The sequence below is a fragment of the Adelges cooleyi genome, unplaced genomic scaffold, assembly GCF_023614345.1.
Source record: "Adelges cooleyi isolate 19-005CV unplaced genomic scaffold, UGA_ACOO_1.1 ACOO_flye_CR_arks_rails_tigmint_CR_PRNA_23, whole genome shotgun sequence".
In the NCBI taxonomy this organism is placed as follows: domain Eukaryota; kingdom Metazoa; phylum Arthropoda; class Insecta; order Hemiptera; family Adelgidae; genus Adelges; species Adelges cooleyi.
Window position 1 is genome coordinate 4,728,202 of NW_026095893.1, and position 17,168 is coordinate 4,745,369.

At 28.5% G+C, this 17,168-nt stretch overlaps 5 protein-coding genes across 8 annotated transcripts in view; 2 read left to right on the forward strand and 3 right to left on the reverse strand.

Annotated features, from left to right (window-relative positions):
* The window catches only part of LOC126835402 (semaphorin-1A), a 113,032-nt gene extending 110,301 nt beyond the window's left edge, over nucleotides 1–2,731 (reverse strand). The window contains exon 1 of the mRNA XM_050567972.1: nucleotides 2,525–2,731. The gene's annotated coding sequence lies outside the window, so the exon portion shown is untranslated. The remainder of the gene's footprint in view (nucleotides 1–2,524) is intronic.
* Nucleotides 2,732–4,192: 1,461 nt separating this feature from the next.
* On the reverse strand, nucleotides 4,193–6,785 carry LOC126835543 (uncharacterized). 2 transcript variants are annotated; one of them, XM_050568208.1, is made up of 5 exons: nucleotides 6,638–6,785; nucleotides 6,367–6,555; nucleotides 6,218–6,305; nucleotides 5,919–6,149; nucleotides 4,193–5,843 (listed from the first exon to the last, which is right to left on the reverse strand). In XM_050568208.1, the coding sequence occupies exons 1-5, from the start codon at nucleotides 6,712–6,714 to the stop codon at nucleotides 5,712–5,714; spliced, it is 717 nt and encodes a 238-aa protein (XP_050424165.1). In that variant the 5' UTR covers nucleotides 6,715–6,785; the 3' UTR covers nucleotides 4,193–5,711. The 2 variants fall into 2 exon arrangements, with proteins under 2 accessions (XP_050424165.1, XP_050424166.1); XM_050568209.1 differs by having other exon boundaries at nucleotides 6,367–6,736.
* Nucleotides 6,786–7,000: 215 nt separating this feature from the next.
* Nucleotides 7,001–8,603, forward strand: LOC126835560 (TM2 domain-containing protein CG10795). The gene is made up of 3 exons (XM_050568226.1): nucleotides 7,001–7,887; nucleotides 7,941–8,022; nucleotides 8,128–8,603. Exons 1-3 carry the CDS (start codon nucleotides 7,677–7,679, stop codon nucleotides 8,423–8,425), a joined length of 591 nt encoding a protein of 196 aa, XP_050424183.1. The 5' UTR covers nucleotides 7,001–7,676; the 3' UTR covers nucleotides 8,426–8,603.
* A 1,400-nt stretch (nucleotides 8,604–10,003) lies between these two features.
* LOC126835595 (NADH-cytochrome b5 reductase-like) lies at nucleotides 10,004–11,809 on the forward strand. The gene is made up of 2 exons (XM_050568274.1): nucleotides 10,004–10,286; nucleotides 10,362–11,809. Exon 2 carries the CDS (start codon nucleotides 10,436–10,438, stop codon nucleotides 11,327–11,329), a length of 894 nt encoding a protein of 297 aa, XP_050424231.1. The 5' UTR covers nucleotides 10,004–10,286; nucleotides 10,362–10,435; the 3' UTR covers nucleotides 11,330–11,809.
* Nucleotides 11,810–11,940: 131 nt separating this feature from the next.
* On the reverse strand, nucleotides 11,941–17,168 carry LOC126835594 (serine/arginine repetitive matrix protein 1). Of its 3 annotated transcripts, none has more exons than XM_050568271.1 (8): nucleotides 16,824–17,168; nucleotides 15,545–15,616; nucleotides 15,342–15,453; nucleotides 14,173–14,620; nucleotides 13,952–14,109; nucleotides 13,715–13,892; nucleotides 13,367–13,614; nucleotides 11,941–13,300 (listed from the first exon to the last, which is right to left on the reverse strand). In XM_050568271.1, the coding sequence occupies exons 2-8, from the start codon at nucleotides 15,606–15,608 to the stop codon at nucleotides 13,081–13,083; spliced, it is 1,428 nt and encodes a 475-aa protein (XP_050424228.1). In that variant the 5' UTR covers nucleotides 15,609–15,616; nucleotides 16,824–17,168; the 3' UTR covers nucleotides 11,941–13,080. The 3 variants fall into 3 exon arrangements, with proteins under 3 accessions (XP_050424228.1, XP_050424229.1, XP_050424230.1); XM_050568272.1 differs by having other exon boundaries at nucleotides 15,778–17,168; XM_050568273.1 differs by lacking the exon at nucleotides 15,545–15,616.

The window sequence follows — 17,168 nt, forward strand, 5'->3', positions numbered from 1 at the left end:
CGAGACTGGAGCAACTAAATATTAATTGCGGTTGTCTTGATGATAGTAATAGTAATTATAACAATAATAAATGTTTCAAGTGTAAGTTAACACAGTCCAATCCTTTCAGAAAGACGGCGATATATTACAAATAGGGAACTACAAAAAAACTATAATTACAGTTAAGTTAATTACTATTACTATTACGATGCTCTAAATCATAAGTGCAAACGTATAGTGCAATTGACTATCTATGTTTTTTCTCAACTGTACAACTTTATTAGAACATTATGAACACATTTTTTTTCTGTCGCGAGCATTTGTTGGATTAACATTTAATTTAACATTTCAAATTGAATATTGTGAATAAGGCATTCACTTTTTAGGCATAACGATTTTTAGGTACTGGTAATGTACGTGTGTGAAAACTATAAAATCACCTACATTTTTCAATTCCATAAACAGGGTAGTAAAATTTGAATTTGATTGCTTATTGCATAACGAGGCATTGTTACAATTAATAATAATAATAATAATAAAACACGAGATTAACACAGTTGATTGATGAACGTTAACATTGATATGGAAATATAATTTCATTGGCCTTGTCTGGAGGTTTAGAATTTAAGCAGTTTTTTTAAAAATACTTTTAAATAGGTACACTTAAACAGTGGAAATCTAAATACTTTTAGTATTACATTATATGAAAATAGTTTCATCTCAAAAATAAAAGCACCAAATTTCAACTATTTTTTTATAAAAAACATGTAACGCACATTTCTTGGTGATGCTTAATTTACTAACCTTCATTGTTTTTTATTGACAATTATTAAAATTTAACAAACATATATACATAGATTTCTAAAATGTACTTAAATTTTCTTATTTTAACATGAAAGTTGTTTAAATTTAACATTTATTAGACTTGTCAGATTTCTTTTTAAAAAAAAGAAACTCAAATGACATTTATTTACACAGTTATTGATGCATATATATTGTTTTATTGAAATCAAAAAACTTCAACTTCAAAGATTTAATACATTATATTATATCTCAAGTATCAAATGTTTAAGATAGAATATAAAAATAATATGCACAAAAGCAGTGAATATGTTAGGCTTTATTATAAGAAACACAATCACAGAATTCTATATAAAATGCTTCTCAAATAGGTCTTATTGAAATTAACAATTAAATCCATATGAAGTGACTAGCTTGCCGTAAGTATGAAAATTAAAAAAAAAATTAATGACTTATTTATACAATTTTAAATAGGGATATTATTTAATTATGCCTTCCTCTTTGTACTAATCAAAACTTCCTTTCCTACTAAATTTTTGTTGTTTTTTATTCTACATTAATTTACACCACACATATATAACTATAATAATCCTTTAGATAGCATGCTTAAATAATAAATTATGATGTTGTCACATTCATTTTATGTACTTTACTGACTTTTTAAATACAAAAATGATCTACTATGACCAGATCATTACGCTCGGAATACTGTTACTCCCGGATTTATAACCATTGTTAAGTTTAGTAATCAGGGAAGAAACAAGGTAGAGGCGCAATGCAATATTACATGTAGTGGGTTATGTTAACTGTTCTGTTGAATATAAACGAATGGTTTTTTTTTTAGTAAAGAAAGAAGTACAAAATAATAAAATAAGATACAACATATGACTAACATGACATGAAAAAAATTCATATCAAAGTCAAACATAACAATATAGTCTATCAATGAGAAATCTAAATAGTTCAGAGGTAATATTTCAAAATAAGATCATTATTATTAATATTTAACTACTATATTTTTCTTGATAAAATATTTTTACAGTTAGATCATAATACAAAAAAAAAGTTTTTACAGTTTTTCTATCATATATGGCTGACACTTTGAGTACCGAAACATATGTGACGACATTATTCAATTTATTTTAATGATATAATTTTTTTAATGTTTATGTTAATAAATCACACTAAGAAGATTTTTTTTTCCAATTATTTAATACAGTTTTCAAAATTAATATGATAATACAATTAAAAATATATTAAAAACATAAAAATTCTTCTTAGACATAAATCACAACATAGATTGATTACCACATTTTAATCTCGTTGAATAAAAATAAATCAGAAACAGAGCTGATTATGTTTCTTTTATGTATCACTGTTAATATTGTTAATATTATAACATAATATGTGTTCAACTTAAGGTTATATTAGGCTAAAAGTTATATTAGACCATCCAATTTTCAAAAAAATAGTCAAAATGAATAAATTGATTAAAGAATTGTATTCATTCATATTATAAAGCTTAACAATTATTTCAAAGAGTTAATTTTTTCTTTATAATTTTAAAATAATCATTTGACATCTACAGACAAATTCCTAACACAGTAAACAGCTGCGAAATATTAAAAATATATTCCTCTGTGTATTTTTTAAAATACAAAATATATAAGGGCTGCCAAGTAAATTGTGTAACATAAATGGTACATTTTTTCTAATTATATTAAAAATATAAACGGTTATTTACCTGGATTTGTTTTAATATCCTCAACAAACCGAATGTTTAGCCTCCTTGGTTAAATCAAAATAGAAAATTACGCAAACCGACATAAAACCACCAGACGCAAATACAATGAACTCGACAACACAAAACACACCGGTCGTTTATTTACATCAATCATCATCTGTTCTTACTCTTCTTGTTTGTTTTAACTTTTAACATTATTGATTAGACATGATGATTATCACGTGCAGTGTGGCCAAAACTACGCGTCAATGATAACATTAAGACCAATAAACCAATTGATATTATTCCATAATGTTGTAGGAGCGGCCGTTCCCTGTATCGTCTGTATTCCATATAAGTACGACAAGTGACTCCTTTATACAGTGTGACCCTAGACATAAAAATTATTGTACGTACAAAATTAATGTAACCATTGATTAAATACACAGTATACTTAATCAATGCACCAACCATACATACGTCATGATGTTTATAGATCTATGCATAATTTATGTGTAATGAGTGATGACTGATAAACAAGATTTATGATAATAATGTCACAGAATAGATTAAAGTTTTATCCATGTCCTATGAAGACTAGAAGACTAGTTTTCACCATAGAACAATATATGGTCATTGCCCATTGGTCTTCACATAGACAGTAGACTTAAATACTCATAGACGTCTTTATAGATTAATCTATTCTGTGATAATATCATTATAGTGATCTTAAGGTGATTACTTAGATCATATAATATAATATGATCTAACGATTTGTAGATAATATTATATCTACTTATAAATTACTAATTAGTAATAACTAATAAGTAACATTAAATGATTCAACAACTAATAAGTAATGTCACCACAATTATTTACCAATTGACAATTACCTACTAAAATTGGGTTTTATCTAATGTAGCTGTACTGTAAAAATGAGTCGCTTGTGGAACCGATTTTTTAACGAAACGGCTTCCGAGTTTTATATATTACACTAATTATTGTGTAATAAATATTATCATATTATCATACACGATAACATGAAACGTAAATACTAAATCGTAATAATATCACAGAATATAATAAACAAATGTCTAATAATATTATATTGTATTTTGTAGTAGGACGTTGCATACTTGTCTATGGGACGTTGAACATTTTATTCAATCAAAATAGGTTCGATTTAAATTGTTTATCGTTAATGTCATGGTAATTTAATCATTCTAGTGACTGAACTGAACTATAATAGAACACAATATTTGAATATTTTACATAATTGTCAGTTTTATGTGAACATTAAACACACTACATCTATATATTATGCAATAATAATACATTAATTATTAATATATTTATATTAACTGTTAGACATACCTAACTCGATTTTTTCAGTGATGTAAATAATTTTTGTAAGTAGATATTAAATTTCACATTGTAAAAAAATGAGTCATAGGCGATAAGATAAATTTAAACAGTTAAAATAGATCAAGTTAACTTACTTGTCATAAAGACACACATTTAAAAACAGTTTTAAATATTTAATTAATATTTGGAAATTATAACAATACACATTAAAATATTATAATTAAAAGTAGCTTGTTGAGGCTTACAACTAATAATTATAATTTCTCTTATAAAACAATTTTTAAAAAATCCAAATGCATATAACGAAGTATAATAATGATACTAAACAAATTTAAAAATCTATTACCACACAAAGCTTGTTAATCATACTGTTTTACATTTTTACAATACTTTAAACAATTAATATAATACAATATATTTTGTCTATGTAAACTAGTGTTTGAGTATAATCATAAACTTATCAACACATCTATGCTTTTAACAAATCATTTCATTCAAATAAATATTGCTTGGCTCACAAGTATATACTAAATACATAAAGTATTTTGTAAATTTTGATTTGTTTATACCGGGTAATTCTTTTAACGCTCTACACTAGTTTACTCTTAAAATAATTGCAATTAAAAGCATTTCTTTTTGGAAACATTTTTATTTATGTTATAATACTTGTTCAATGGTAGAAAATATTCAAATTTTTATATTTTTTAGTATTTGCTAGAGCTTTATTTACTTATAAAACTTAAATAGCAACGTACGTATTTTATTAACTTAATAAATTAAGAATAATTTTCTGAACATTTTGATTGGTCGATAACCAGTTTTAAATAATTATTTTTAAAGTTATTTAAGTTTAAAATTTAGGACGGGAGGTGAAGTGCGGTTGAGAAATATGCACAGATAAGAACAACTACTCCACCCTTTCTCCTGTACTAAATTTTTAACTTAAATAACTTTAAAACTATTTATCGAATATCGACTATACTGTGGGCGCCAAGAAAATGCAAGTGTGCAGAACTCATATGCAGGCGCATACCCGAGTAACTCGTGTTGGTTTTTGCTCACTTGCATTCTCTAACTTAGGACAAGAGGAAGGGTGTAAAGTAGTTGTTCTTATTAATGCATATTTCTCAACCGCACTCCACCTTCTATCCTAAATTTTATTCTCTCAGCGCCTGCATTATAGTCAATATTTTCAGAAAATTATTCTTAAATTAAAAAGTTAGTTAAATATGTTAGGTTCAGTATGTTAAGTCAATACAGAGTGAAAAAATACTTAAAAAGATGAATATTTAGTCATTTTTTATTAATGTAAAAAAACATAAATAAAAATGTTTTCAAAAGAGAAACTATAAACTCTACAACACTTCAAAATTGCAACTATTTTAAGAGTAAACTAGTGTAGGGCGTTAATATAATCACCCAGTATAGCTAGTCCTCGGTTAAAGCCGTTTTTCTGATTAGAATCTTAAAAACGGCAATATTACTAAATTATGCTTTAGACTTCAATAATTTAATATTCCCCAATAATTTAAAATTGTGTACTTTACGTTTTCAAGACTGAATTAAAATATAATATCATGTGTTTTATTTTTAATTTAATAACAATAATAAATATTATATCTGATGAGAGACAACTCAACAAATTAAAAAATTTATATTAAACAGTGGTAACTTGAAATGGTAAAATAATAGTAATATTAATTATCAACCAAATTTTATTAATAACACAAAAACATAGAAGACATTTTTGGAAAATAAAATAAAGTGATTTACACAAATTCATCAAAAAACAAAATTTGGTTCCTAAAAAGGAAAATATAGATAATTAAGTTTGTGTTTCTTTTTAGTTACTTTCCGTTGTTGATTTGTGAGAGTTTATTTCTCTTTGAATATTATTTCTAGCAATCAACTCATACTTATCTCTGAAGATTTTAGTTGCATAAATATTTGGTATTTGTAGAAAGCTTTCTAGAACCTAGAACATAATGTGATCAATCAACAAATGAAATATTATGATGTTCTTATAATTGACATAAAATATATTTTTTACTTTCACCCTCAATTCTTTATATGTTTTATCATCAATGAAATCATACTCTTCACGGACATAATTTGTATACTTGTCATAATCAGATGGACCCATTCCTAAAATAACCATGTCTATATCCAAAAAGTAATGCTTATCGTCAAACCCATAACAGCCTTCTGTTTTATGTTCATCTGTACTGTTTGTAGATGCCACTTTTAACAATGCAATAACATCATCACATAAAGTTGAATCCTATAGAGATGAATTGTTTTTTTATTATTCATAACTAGAATAATTATTATAATAAATAACAAACTTACTGTGCTCAGTTTTGATTCATCAATAAATTTTTTAAAATTATTTATATTTATCTCGCTACAATCTGCAAGTCTAGGGTCATATTCAAAACTAGAGCATAGAACAAACGGAAATGAATTAAATATAAAGTGAACCATTATGAAACACTTACTATCTGAAGATAAGTGCTAAAACAATTGCATTAGGATTTTTCACAAATGTTTTAACAGACTCAAAATGTTGCAAACAATTATTTAGGTCATTCAGGTTATGACATCGACGATTTAGTCCGCTGTAACGATCAACTATTGAATTGAACCATAGATCCTTGACCGTAGCATGGACATTATCAGGCAGAGCACTATTAAAATATTTTTTCAAATCCATGACTAGTTCTGAGTAGATGAGTTTGTTTTTATGTTTAGTGAATGCTGCTGACTTACAAACTTTGGTAAATATTAACTTGATATAACGTTAATATTGATTTTCCTAAAAAGAGAAAACAATCATTGTTTGTCATACAAATTTCCTTCTTATAAATTTTAACTGTAGGGAACTAATTATTACTGAAGCCCATTTCTTTTTTGACGATAGAACATAAATTGAATAAAATGTACAGTCTACAAATATTGATTCAGTTTATATTTAAAATGGCTGAAATAATTATTTTTCTACTAAGGAGTAAAAACTACATTTATTTTTTTTCGTATTGGTCACACTGTAAATTGCTATCAATTCGGAAGAGTACAAAGATTATGTCACAGCAGGTCGCAGGAGCTGTTGTGTTCTATAGTCACTATATACTATATAACCTGTACAGCTGTTATATAGTTACCCTATGGCCTATTCTTATTTAATATAGGATTTTTTTTTATAGGTACCTATTCAGTCCATTCAATTGGATTTGCCCAGTAAATTATGTTCAATAAGTACTCTAAAGTTTTACAAAAAATCTCCAGTAAAGTGTATGATCTCATGGCTATAATTAACTGACTTCAAAGTTCAAGTCATAACTCATAAATCAAAATTAATTAATACACACAATACAGTACACAATATTATGTTAAGGAATAATGTTGAATAGTATATTGTTCTCAGAACATCTACTCCCAAATGCCATATCGTCACAACTCACAAAGCTCGTTACCGGTGATATGATAAAAAACTGATTTTTATTTTTAAGTGATAGTGGGTTATAACTTATAAATATAATTGCCATTTGCCTAAGTACACGCTACACGCTTAAAAATATAAACAATAATAGTAATATCTTAAAATTATTATTATTAACGTGCATTAATATTGACAAACAATAGATCTGATCTGATCCATCACTTGTCAGTTCCGTATAGAACCTTTAAAGTATACATAATAATTAGTATAGTGTTTTTGACTTATTCGTGGCTGCTTTACACTTAAATCCTTCCGTGTCGAGATATTAGATTATTTGATTTTGGCTCATTGTACATTATTGACAATGCTATGACGCTAACTTGGCATTTAGCAGTTATTGTTCTTCTTACATATTGTGTAAACTATGGGCGACCGTCGCTTGGACCAGTTAAAACAATCTATAAAACTGATTGTAAAAACTTGCGTATGGGTCAATTCTTGTGCCCCGATCCAGCATACGACCATATTGATCCGCAAACCCAGCAATTGCGTGGTTGTACTAATAAAAATATAGCAAAAGGTTAGAGGTTTATTTTTTTTTAAATTATTATTCATCTTTTTTTAATGTTTAAGTGAGATGTAAAGCAGCCGATGGAATTGTATGCACGGAAACAAATAATTCAACATTTTGGAAAGAGGCTCCTTGCAAGTGGACGTACGTACCTATAACACCAATATAAATTTAATTTAATGTATGCTTTGATGCACTCCATTAGAAAATTTCAACTTCTAACCAGAATATTATATATATTTGTTTTAGCAACGGATATCGGTATGAAACAACTCTGCTATTATCCATATTTTTGGGAATGTTTGGAATCGATCGTTTTTATTTGGGCTATCCAGCAATAGGCTTATTAAAACTATGTACACTCGGTTTTATGTTCATCGGACAACTAATTGATGTAGTACTCATCGCAACACAAATCGTAAGACCTGCTGATGGATCACACTATATCATTCCTTATTATGGCCCCGGGGTGAACTTTGTTTTAATGGACAACGAAACATTCAGACAACCGCAGGATGATTGGCTGGTTGATCATAATGAACTGTAATAATATTATACATAGTTATATTGATGCTTGAATAGCATACTATTAAAATAGAACTTAAAAAACTATTCTTAGTTATCTTTTAAATATTGTTGTAAAAACTGATCTTTTTTCAGTGAAGCACTTTTTAATTTTAATTCACTTGTATTATTATTATATAATAAATAAGTTATTTAATGTACATTATTTTAATGTAAACAGGACACGGTAATTTAGTGAATCCTTTAAGCAATAATAACATTTTTTTATGTAATGTTTATTAATTAAAAATAATGTAATTTAATATAATATGCTGATATGTTCTTAAAGCTACTTGTAACTAAGCATTCATTTATATATAGAGAACTGAGACACTCGTACTACCATAAATATTTCTGTATAATATATATATATATATTATAGATAGTATTATTTGATTTTCATATTTCATAAGTTTTAAAAACAAACTACCAGACTTATTTGTACAATATACATATTTCCTCCTGACATGTTGGATCCATCTTTATTAGTAACAATTTGTTAGTTATTGTGTGTGTGTATTGCTTGATATTACTTTAGAGATTTAAAAAAAACTAGCTCAGGTAGGGATTACAGTCTGGAATTATTGAATGAATCGTGTTAATGGTTTTATCCAAATTATTCTTGATAAAGTGCCACCAACAACTTTTTTAAATAGTAAAGCATGTATTTTATTAACTTTTTTAGTTGAAAACTATTGAACATTTCGACTGTTTGATTAAAAATTTTATAGTAATCTAAAAAACTATTTGGGAAAAAAGAAAAACTACAAAATTACTATTATGTTCAAAATATATTGTCTTACATTAACAAGTAATGTCAACAAGTAACATTATTAAATTTAATAGAATTAATGTAATTTGTTTATGTGTAGAGCAACACAAGATCTTTTTTTTGTAGTCAACCTTACGGTTGGTTTTGCACTTTGCAGTCTATCTCTAAACTGCTTTACTAAGAATTTTAATGTGGTGGACTCTTCCTCTTTCCACATCGCAGTTGATGAGCCAGTACTTGGTAGATCTATAAGCTGTCGTCATCAATTCCTTCCATTGCTGTTAGTTCTGCTGCAGAAATCGCCAATGGTTGGGAATAGCGGCTGCTGGTTACCTCTGTCGGCCGTCCTCCTTTTAATCACCTTTTACGATAATTAGGAGTTACTGTAGGCCTAATTTAACCCTGACCTACAGTTTAATTTTTAGACCTTAAGTCCAAAAACTAAACCTATAAAGAGGAAATAAATAAAAAGATTCTAGCTCTCATAAAGAAACTCTTCGCTGCACTTCTACATGCCAACTGTCAAAGTGATGCAATAAAAAAATTGAAAACCCTCCCCGAAAATTTGGTTGAGTCTTGTTTCTCAGCTTTGCATCGAAGCTTAAAAATGCGTTTTCGTGTAAAATGTTAGGTATTGTTTAGCTACAAGATTTGTAGACTACAATCTATAAAGTGACCAGGGCAAGCGTTATGATATGTGAGGCCCTGTGCAAAATTTCATATACACAATAAATATATCAGTATACCGTAATGGGGGGGGAGGGGTTTACACGTAAAAGGCTCAAATAAAAACGCGAGGCCCCGAGCAAGTGCCCTGCTCGACCTACAGGTCTACATGTCTGCTGTAAACAAGATGAAAAAAGTTGTCATTGGAAAATGTGGTATTTAGGAATAGTAGCCGCCACCATTGATTGATAAGTGCTGTTTGTTTCATAGTATAATGAATATAAGCATGAAATATGCTTTGAAATAATATTTTATAATAATTTATCTATAGTCATGGCTCATGAGTCTTCTTTTATTATCAGTGGTTACTGGTTTGAATAATGGACTTCTACTAAATAAATAATAAGTAAATATTTAATGTATAGTATTAGAAAATGAATAATTCTAACTTTTTTTTTTTTTTTTTATTCAACAATTAAAGTTTTACAATTATTATAGTAGCTATTTATTCAATCATGAGAGTTGAAACTGTAAATATTGTAAATAAGCAAGACTATGTGTGATCCACCTCCAGAGAGACCATCGGAATCTGACTGTTGTGGTTCGGGTTGTGTACCATGCGTTTTAGATGTTTATGATGCAGAATACGCTCGGTGGAATATTCGCCAGACAAAAAAGTCAGATGAACTCAGAAGAGACCTGTTGTCAGTTACAAAATATAAAGCTTTTAAAATAGCGGCCTTTGAACAGCTAAGTAATGACACACGATTGTATACGTTTATTGCGTACCCAACAGCCAACGGTCGATTACCTATTGCTTTTACTCAACATATACATATACAAGTAGACAAAATCACAAGACCGTACACGCCAATCGCTTTAGAGGATAACTGCTCATTTAAGGTGATAATAAAAGCATATTTAAACGGACAGTTTACTAGGAAACTATTCAGCAAGGTCGTAGATGATATCGTTCACGTTCGTGGACCATCCGGAGGAGTACAATTCACTGGTTATGATAGAATAATAATGTTCTGTGGTGGATCTGGTATTGCTGCATTTATTGGACTCATACGCACTATAGTTGAAAATGAAAAGTGTGATACGTTATTAGATTTGCATTATTCAAGTAAAACTCCAAATGACATATTAATGCGAAAGACTTTATCGGATTTGGCATCATACTGGAATTGTAAAATATCCTTGTATCTAACTAGGCATACTAATTGGGCAGAGCGTTCAAAAACATTTTGGTATAACGAAACGGTTGTAGAAGGGAGAATTACAAAAACTGTAATTAGTGAACTTGTTATTAAACATCAAAATTCATTATCGTTGTGGCTAGTTTGTGGTAAAGATAATTTCAACCAATATTGCATGAACTATTTAGAAAGCTATGGCGTAAACAAAGAATTCATTAAATTATTTGATAATACAACAAACAATTAATTTGCTCTTTTATTTTGTCGTCACTGCTAATTTGTGATTAAATTGATACAATTTTATATAACATCTACGTTCGTTTTACTACATTGATACTGATTATTTATTAATAATCATTTGTTATAAATACTGTCACGTTATTATTATTATATATATTTTTGTTTTCAATAATACTGCTTTTGATTTGTTTTGTTAAATATTTATTATGATAAATAATTTTGTAATTAAAACAAATTAATTAATTTGCTCAACTATTTAGTTAAAATGTATACATTTCAAATGTCACTGAAATTGTTTATAATGTAAATTGTATGGTTACTGTGTCAATTCTATGATACAATTAGTTTTTATTTAAGAGTTAAGAATTTTTTCATTTGTTGTTTGTTTAGCTTTTACTTTTGGACACACATACTTGATACTACAACCATCAATTATAAATAATATATAATCAATGGTACAACTCGAGCCTAGTAAAAAATTAACAAATTCAGATTCTTATTTCAAAAGTATTAATATTTAATTAATTAAATGTCTATTGTCGTTAAACATTTAATAGAATTAAATTGATTAGTAACTGTAGGTAACAATGAGTAATTTAGCAAATAAAAGAATCTAACAAAAATGTATATATTTTTATTTTATTTTTTGTTTATGATTACAAATTGAAAATTCTAATCAAATTACAAAAAAAAAAGAAAATGTTATAAATATAGCACAAAAATAAGCAAGGTTTGTAAAATTTGATTACATTTTAAGCAATTAATCTAGATCTACTCATAATTACACGCTTTAAATCTGTGGTAGGATGGCTAATGGCAAAAAATAATAATATGTCACTTTTTGTCAGTTATAGTGTAATATTTTTTTAATAATATTAAAATGGGTATTACAGTGGCCTAATATGGCATGTGTGGGTGGCTTTCATTATCAAGCTATTATGGTTCCTAATATGAAAGATAATACTTCAGGATACATTATTCTGTACAATAGTAATTGTATTCATCTGAAAGTTCGAAAAAATGACATATTAATAGGTGCCATCCTACAAAAAAAATATAACTTTTAAATTGCTCATTCAACTTTTTTCTTGTCTACAAATTATAAATTTAATAAATAGAGGAATAGTTGAGGTAACTTGTTATATTAAACAAATAAAAACATGTTCAAACTCTTAGGTAATATATATATGTATATAATAATTATCATTATTTTATCAATAACAAACGGATCATCTAATATTATTAATCACTAAACATAAAATACATAGTTGTGTTTAGTTTAAAGTATTTAGGTGACTTAAGTATTTTTTAATATTACACATTATCTACTTATTCAACATATCCTACGTATCTTTTATTAAAACTTAGTTACTGGCTGTTATAATAAGTTTAGTCTATTTACATGAAAATCAAATGATAAAATAATTACGACTTCAAAAGAAACATATTTTGTTTTTAACAAAAAAATAATTAAAATTTGTAAAAGAAATATAAAAAAGTAACAATAACTCAATGATTAATGAAACATTAACCAAACAAAAGAGCTTATAAATTATGTAAGAATAATTTTTATTTTGGGATTTAGCATTTTAACTGGCCTCCAATATTGTAAATATAATATAACTGATTATATTAATTAATTTTTGCAATTATTAGGGATTCATATGGTCAGATATATACATGTATATACCATGCTAAATTTATCAATTTTTTTTAACACAAGTTGTCTTCTGAATAATGAACTGGGACTCTATGACATTAAAATATGGGAGGCTCATCTCTATATCTTCTGTCTCTAGCGTACCTATCCAAATGTGCATCGTACGCTCTTTCCGCTTCCAGCCAATCTTGATATTTATACCACCATTCCTCCCATTTGACGTAATCGCTCAACGAAAGATCACCTAAATATCCTTGTTCTTTGTAATAAGCATAACGACCTTTGACGTCTTCAATGGATGTGCCCTCTGGCAAAGATCTAGTAAAACAGTGTCAAATAAACAAGTAACAAAGGTACCATATGTAAAAAATAAAACCTAATTACCCAATAGCGGGAGTAGGAAACGGATGAGGTGGTGAGCCAATTTCAACTCTGTAATCGTCACCAGCCGTTACACGAAGACTTCTTTGAGGTAACTCGTGTGCTCGACCCATTTGAGCCATTTTACTAAAACGTTCAGAAAGAGTTAAATGGGCTCCGGACGAAGAACTCATTGGCATGTCTGAGCCACCAATACTCGAGTCATCATCGGACATGGATTCCACTTTTATTGATTGTTGATGTAAAACCGCCTAAAACGTAGTAAAAATATTCAAAATGAATAATCGAATAATGATATTAAATAAAACCAGTAAAATTGAATAACAAAAAAAAAATATAATGGTCACTTACAGTTTCGATGTGGGAAGACTTAGATTTATGTGATTTTTTCTTCTTGTGCGATTTGATTTTCTTAGAACGCTTAGCTTTTGTTGGCGCCGGTTCTGGAGGTGCACTTCCTTTAGATAAACTAGTCGTAGAACTTACTTCTACTACCGGTGTGTATCTTGGAACCGAAAACGATCTTGACCTAAAAACAATAATCATTAAAATAATGTATGATAATGAAGTCATAAAGTACATTTTTACCTAGATCGCTCATGAATTGGAATTGATCTGGCCATTTTCGGAGATTTCGGTCGAGCCAATGGTTCTGGAGGCGGCTCACGTCTGACCATTGATAATCTAGCGTCCTCACACACTGAACAATGAGACTCTGAACAACTGCCTACGCTGGACGAACGCGCCTGTAGGATTAATAAAAATAAAAATGTTTATAAAAATCATTTTTTTTTAATTTCCAAACTCACTTCCTCAGATGAGTGTCGATTGCGTTTTCTGCCGTGCTTCCTAGATCCTCGTTTTTTTGGAGGAGGTGAAACAATTCTGCGGTTACGATTCAAGATCGGAGACCTCCGTCTTCTGCTTAATGATCGGGAACGTCTTGTACGTGAACCATTAGCTACCGGGGATTCTGAAGAAGATTTACGTCTTCTTCTAGAATGAAGAGCTAATGGAGATTTTCTAGAACGATAAGGTGAACGACGTCTTGATAATGGAGATGCACGCCTTATAGATAAAGAACGGCGTGCACGTCTTATATCGGGGGAACGTGATAACATTCTTCTTCTTCTACGTGATAATGATCTATGCATTGATGAGCGTGAATAACTAGAAGAGAAACTGCTAGATGAGCGTTTACTGATAGATCTAGATCGCCTATCGGTGTAGAGTTCTTTAAAACCAGAATGTTTCCACCTAAAAATATAAAAACCAAACTTTTGACTTACTAAAGCTCAAGTATTTTATTTAATAGATAATCAATAACCAAAAAATTAACTACACACATTTATCCAAAATTAAGTTAGAATTAATTATACAGGCGTCATCATATTAATTTATACTTATCTATAAACTATATCAATTAAATGCATTTTCCACTTCTATAATATCTAAATAATTAACTTATCTTGGTTTCGCTATCTGTTTTGAATTATAGCAAATTATCAAGCACTAATAGATAGCTAGAACATGCTGTTTTTTTTTACCTTTATCTAACTTAACTTGCTATAATAATAAAATATAATCGTTGAATATTATAATATTTTTATTGATAAAAGTGAATAATAAGTCTAATTAATTAATTGTTTTTGCTTAGTAAATGCAGTTAACAACATGTATTTGATATAATGATAACAATTTTCATATTATCCACGATGAACGGTAAGAGAATATTAAGAGTTAGAAAGTAAATCTATGATGGTGTGTAAATTATCAATCGGTAGCAAACTAGACTGGTAGATGAGAGGATGATCATCTTTCGAGCCTTCAAGTTTTTGGTCAATTCAGTTTGAGAGCGATAATTTCTAAATTAATATAGCAAGGATGGTTGATTTCTATGTAGTTAGAGGGTGTCCCAGTCTATCCCCAAGATCAATATAATATTATATAAATACAACAATACAATGTATTTATTTACCTGTTAGGATCTTTTTCTTCGGCTTCCAATACTTTATTTATCCAATATTGACTTTGATCTTTATCTCTACGAGCTCGTTTTACAACATTCTCCAATTCCCTTCTTGGAGAATCTAAAATTATTATAACAATTATAATAATATGGGAAAAATTGAGTATGTATTTTGTTACTGTTTTTAGTTAACAAATTAGTATTTCATATACCTTTAGACCTAGCACGACTAGTCGAGGCTCTTTTGTCAACTCTAAGCCTTTCATTTCTAGACATTTTCTGAGCTAAAATGTTAATTAAATATCTTATATAAATAACAGGATAATGGCAAATACATTGAAATACAACATCTAAATATAAAATAGATGAACAGAATACAGGAATCGTAATTTTGGTATTTTATTTAATTAAATATTATATGTAATTGAAGAAATTGTTGACGTACTTCATACCAATAGCTGAGCTGTCAGAATTACTTGGATTCATAAATGTCCAGATGATGAGTCATGACTCAATAAACGATAGCGCCGAACGAAAAAGGGAAAAGGATCAAGAAATATTAATTTATAGGATGGCAAGTGAATAATGATAACGAAATTTAATGGAGTTAGAAGGTGCTGATAATGTATTTTTATTTTCAAATAATAGTGAAGAATAGTAACTCATCATAGTTATGTAATATCAAAAATTATCCAAACTCTGAATTTAGAATAAAAATACAGATTGTATTAATTCTACGTTGAGTATTATTTACTGTTATTCTCCACATAACTCTCGAATACATTTAAGATGATTAAATTAGAAAAAATACAGCTACTTTTCAAAATGTAAATAGAGTAATACTGGTTATGTAATTTAGAAAACAATTGATTAGTTATTAATATAATTTTCAGCCTGCCAGAATTATGACAAAAGGTTATGATTTTTTAAAGGAATATTATAAACTGTAAACATACAGTAATAACAACATAGGTAGACTTTGGATTAACGATTTTCTAGACGATCACAACATTTTGTGATTAGATAAGTAGTATACAGTATATACAACCATATTATACGATTTGATGATTCTAACAACAAACGGTAATTTAATATGCGATATTGAAAATTACGGAAATACGTATAATTCATTTATTTTTTTAAATAAATGAATAGAACCGGATGAAAAGTAACCGAAACACAATCGTAACGTAGTTCACAAGTGAAACGCGACGAACAAACGGAACGTCGGTTCTTTTTACGTGACTTGGCCACCGGTTATGCGAAACGTCCAGAGGCCAAACCGAATCGATACGAGCGACATGTTACGACAACCCGACGGCAACGGTACCAAACGCGCTCAACGGAATGATCGCCTTAACACTAAAATATACACTCTTGACAACAAAATATTACTATTAGAATTATGTTATGTTAAACGACATCATTAAATATGTGTCGTTATCAAACAAATACATTTCAGCCATTCGAGATTGCCAATACAATACATACTTATAGAAACTCCGACCGTGTCACTTTTAAAAAATGTACTTCACTATAACACAAACTAAGTACTCTCAAATAAATTTTAAATAGGTAATTACAAAAAAACAACAATCGCAAATCCGTCGGAAAACACTTGCAGCGTCTATTTTCACTGGTTGACTTTTAGCGTTGGCGAACACGTCTGTATCATCTACATCCTACAACTTCAGACTTTCATCACGAAGCCAAGTAGTAGAAAGATAAAGTGCAATTTCCGACAACTAGGTAGTAGGTACGCCGTACGAATACTAGGCGCTAAGAAGTAAGAACTAAGAAGTAATGAAATTAATGAAATAAAATGAAAATATACAG

Excerpts from the sequence above, each read along its gene's own strand:
- LOC126835560 (XM_050568226.1), top strand. The coding sequence starts at position 7,677 with ATGACGCTAACTTGGCATTTAGCAGTTATTGTTCTTCTTACATATTGT. Across the intron at positions 7,888-7,940 it reads TAATAAAAATATAGCAAAAG|TGAGATGTAAAGCAGCCGAT; the intron begins GTTAGAGGTTTA and ends TTAATGTTTAAG. Across the intron at positions 8,023-8,127 it reads GAGGCTCCTTGCAAGTGGAC|CAACGGATATCGGTATGAAA; the intron begins GTACGTACCTAT and ends TATTTGTTTTAG.
- LOC126835543 (XM_050568208.1), bottom strand. The coding sequence starts at position 6,714 with ATGACAAACAATGATTGTTTTCTCTTTTTAGGAAAATCAATATTAACG. Across the intron at positions 6,556-6,637 it reads GTTAATATTTACCAAAGTTT|TGCTCTGCCTGATAATGTCC; the intron begins GTAAGTCAGCAG and ends ATATTTTAATAG. Across the intron at positions 5,844-5,918 it reads ATAAAGAATTGAGGGTGAAA|GTTCTAGAAAGCTTTCTACA; the intron begins GTAAAAAATATA and ends ATTATGTTCTAG.
- LOC126835595 (XM_050568274.1), top strand. The coding sequence starts at position 10,436 with ATGTGTGATCCACCTCCAGAGAGACCATCGGAATCTGACTGTTGTGGT.
- LOC126835594 (XM_050568271.1), bottom strand. The coding sequence starts at position 15,608 with ATGTCTAGAAATGAAAGGCTTAGAGTTGACAAAAGAGCCTCGACTAGT. Across the intron at positions 15,454-15,544 it reads TAGTCGTGCTAGGTCTAAAG|ATTCTCCAAGAAGGGAATTG; the intron begins GTATATGAAATA and ends TAATAATTTTAG. Across the intron at positions 14,621-15,341 it reads GAAGAAAAAGATCCTAACAG|GTGGAAACATTCTGGTTTTA; the intron begins GTAAATAAATAC and ends TTATATTTTTAG.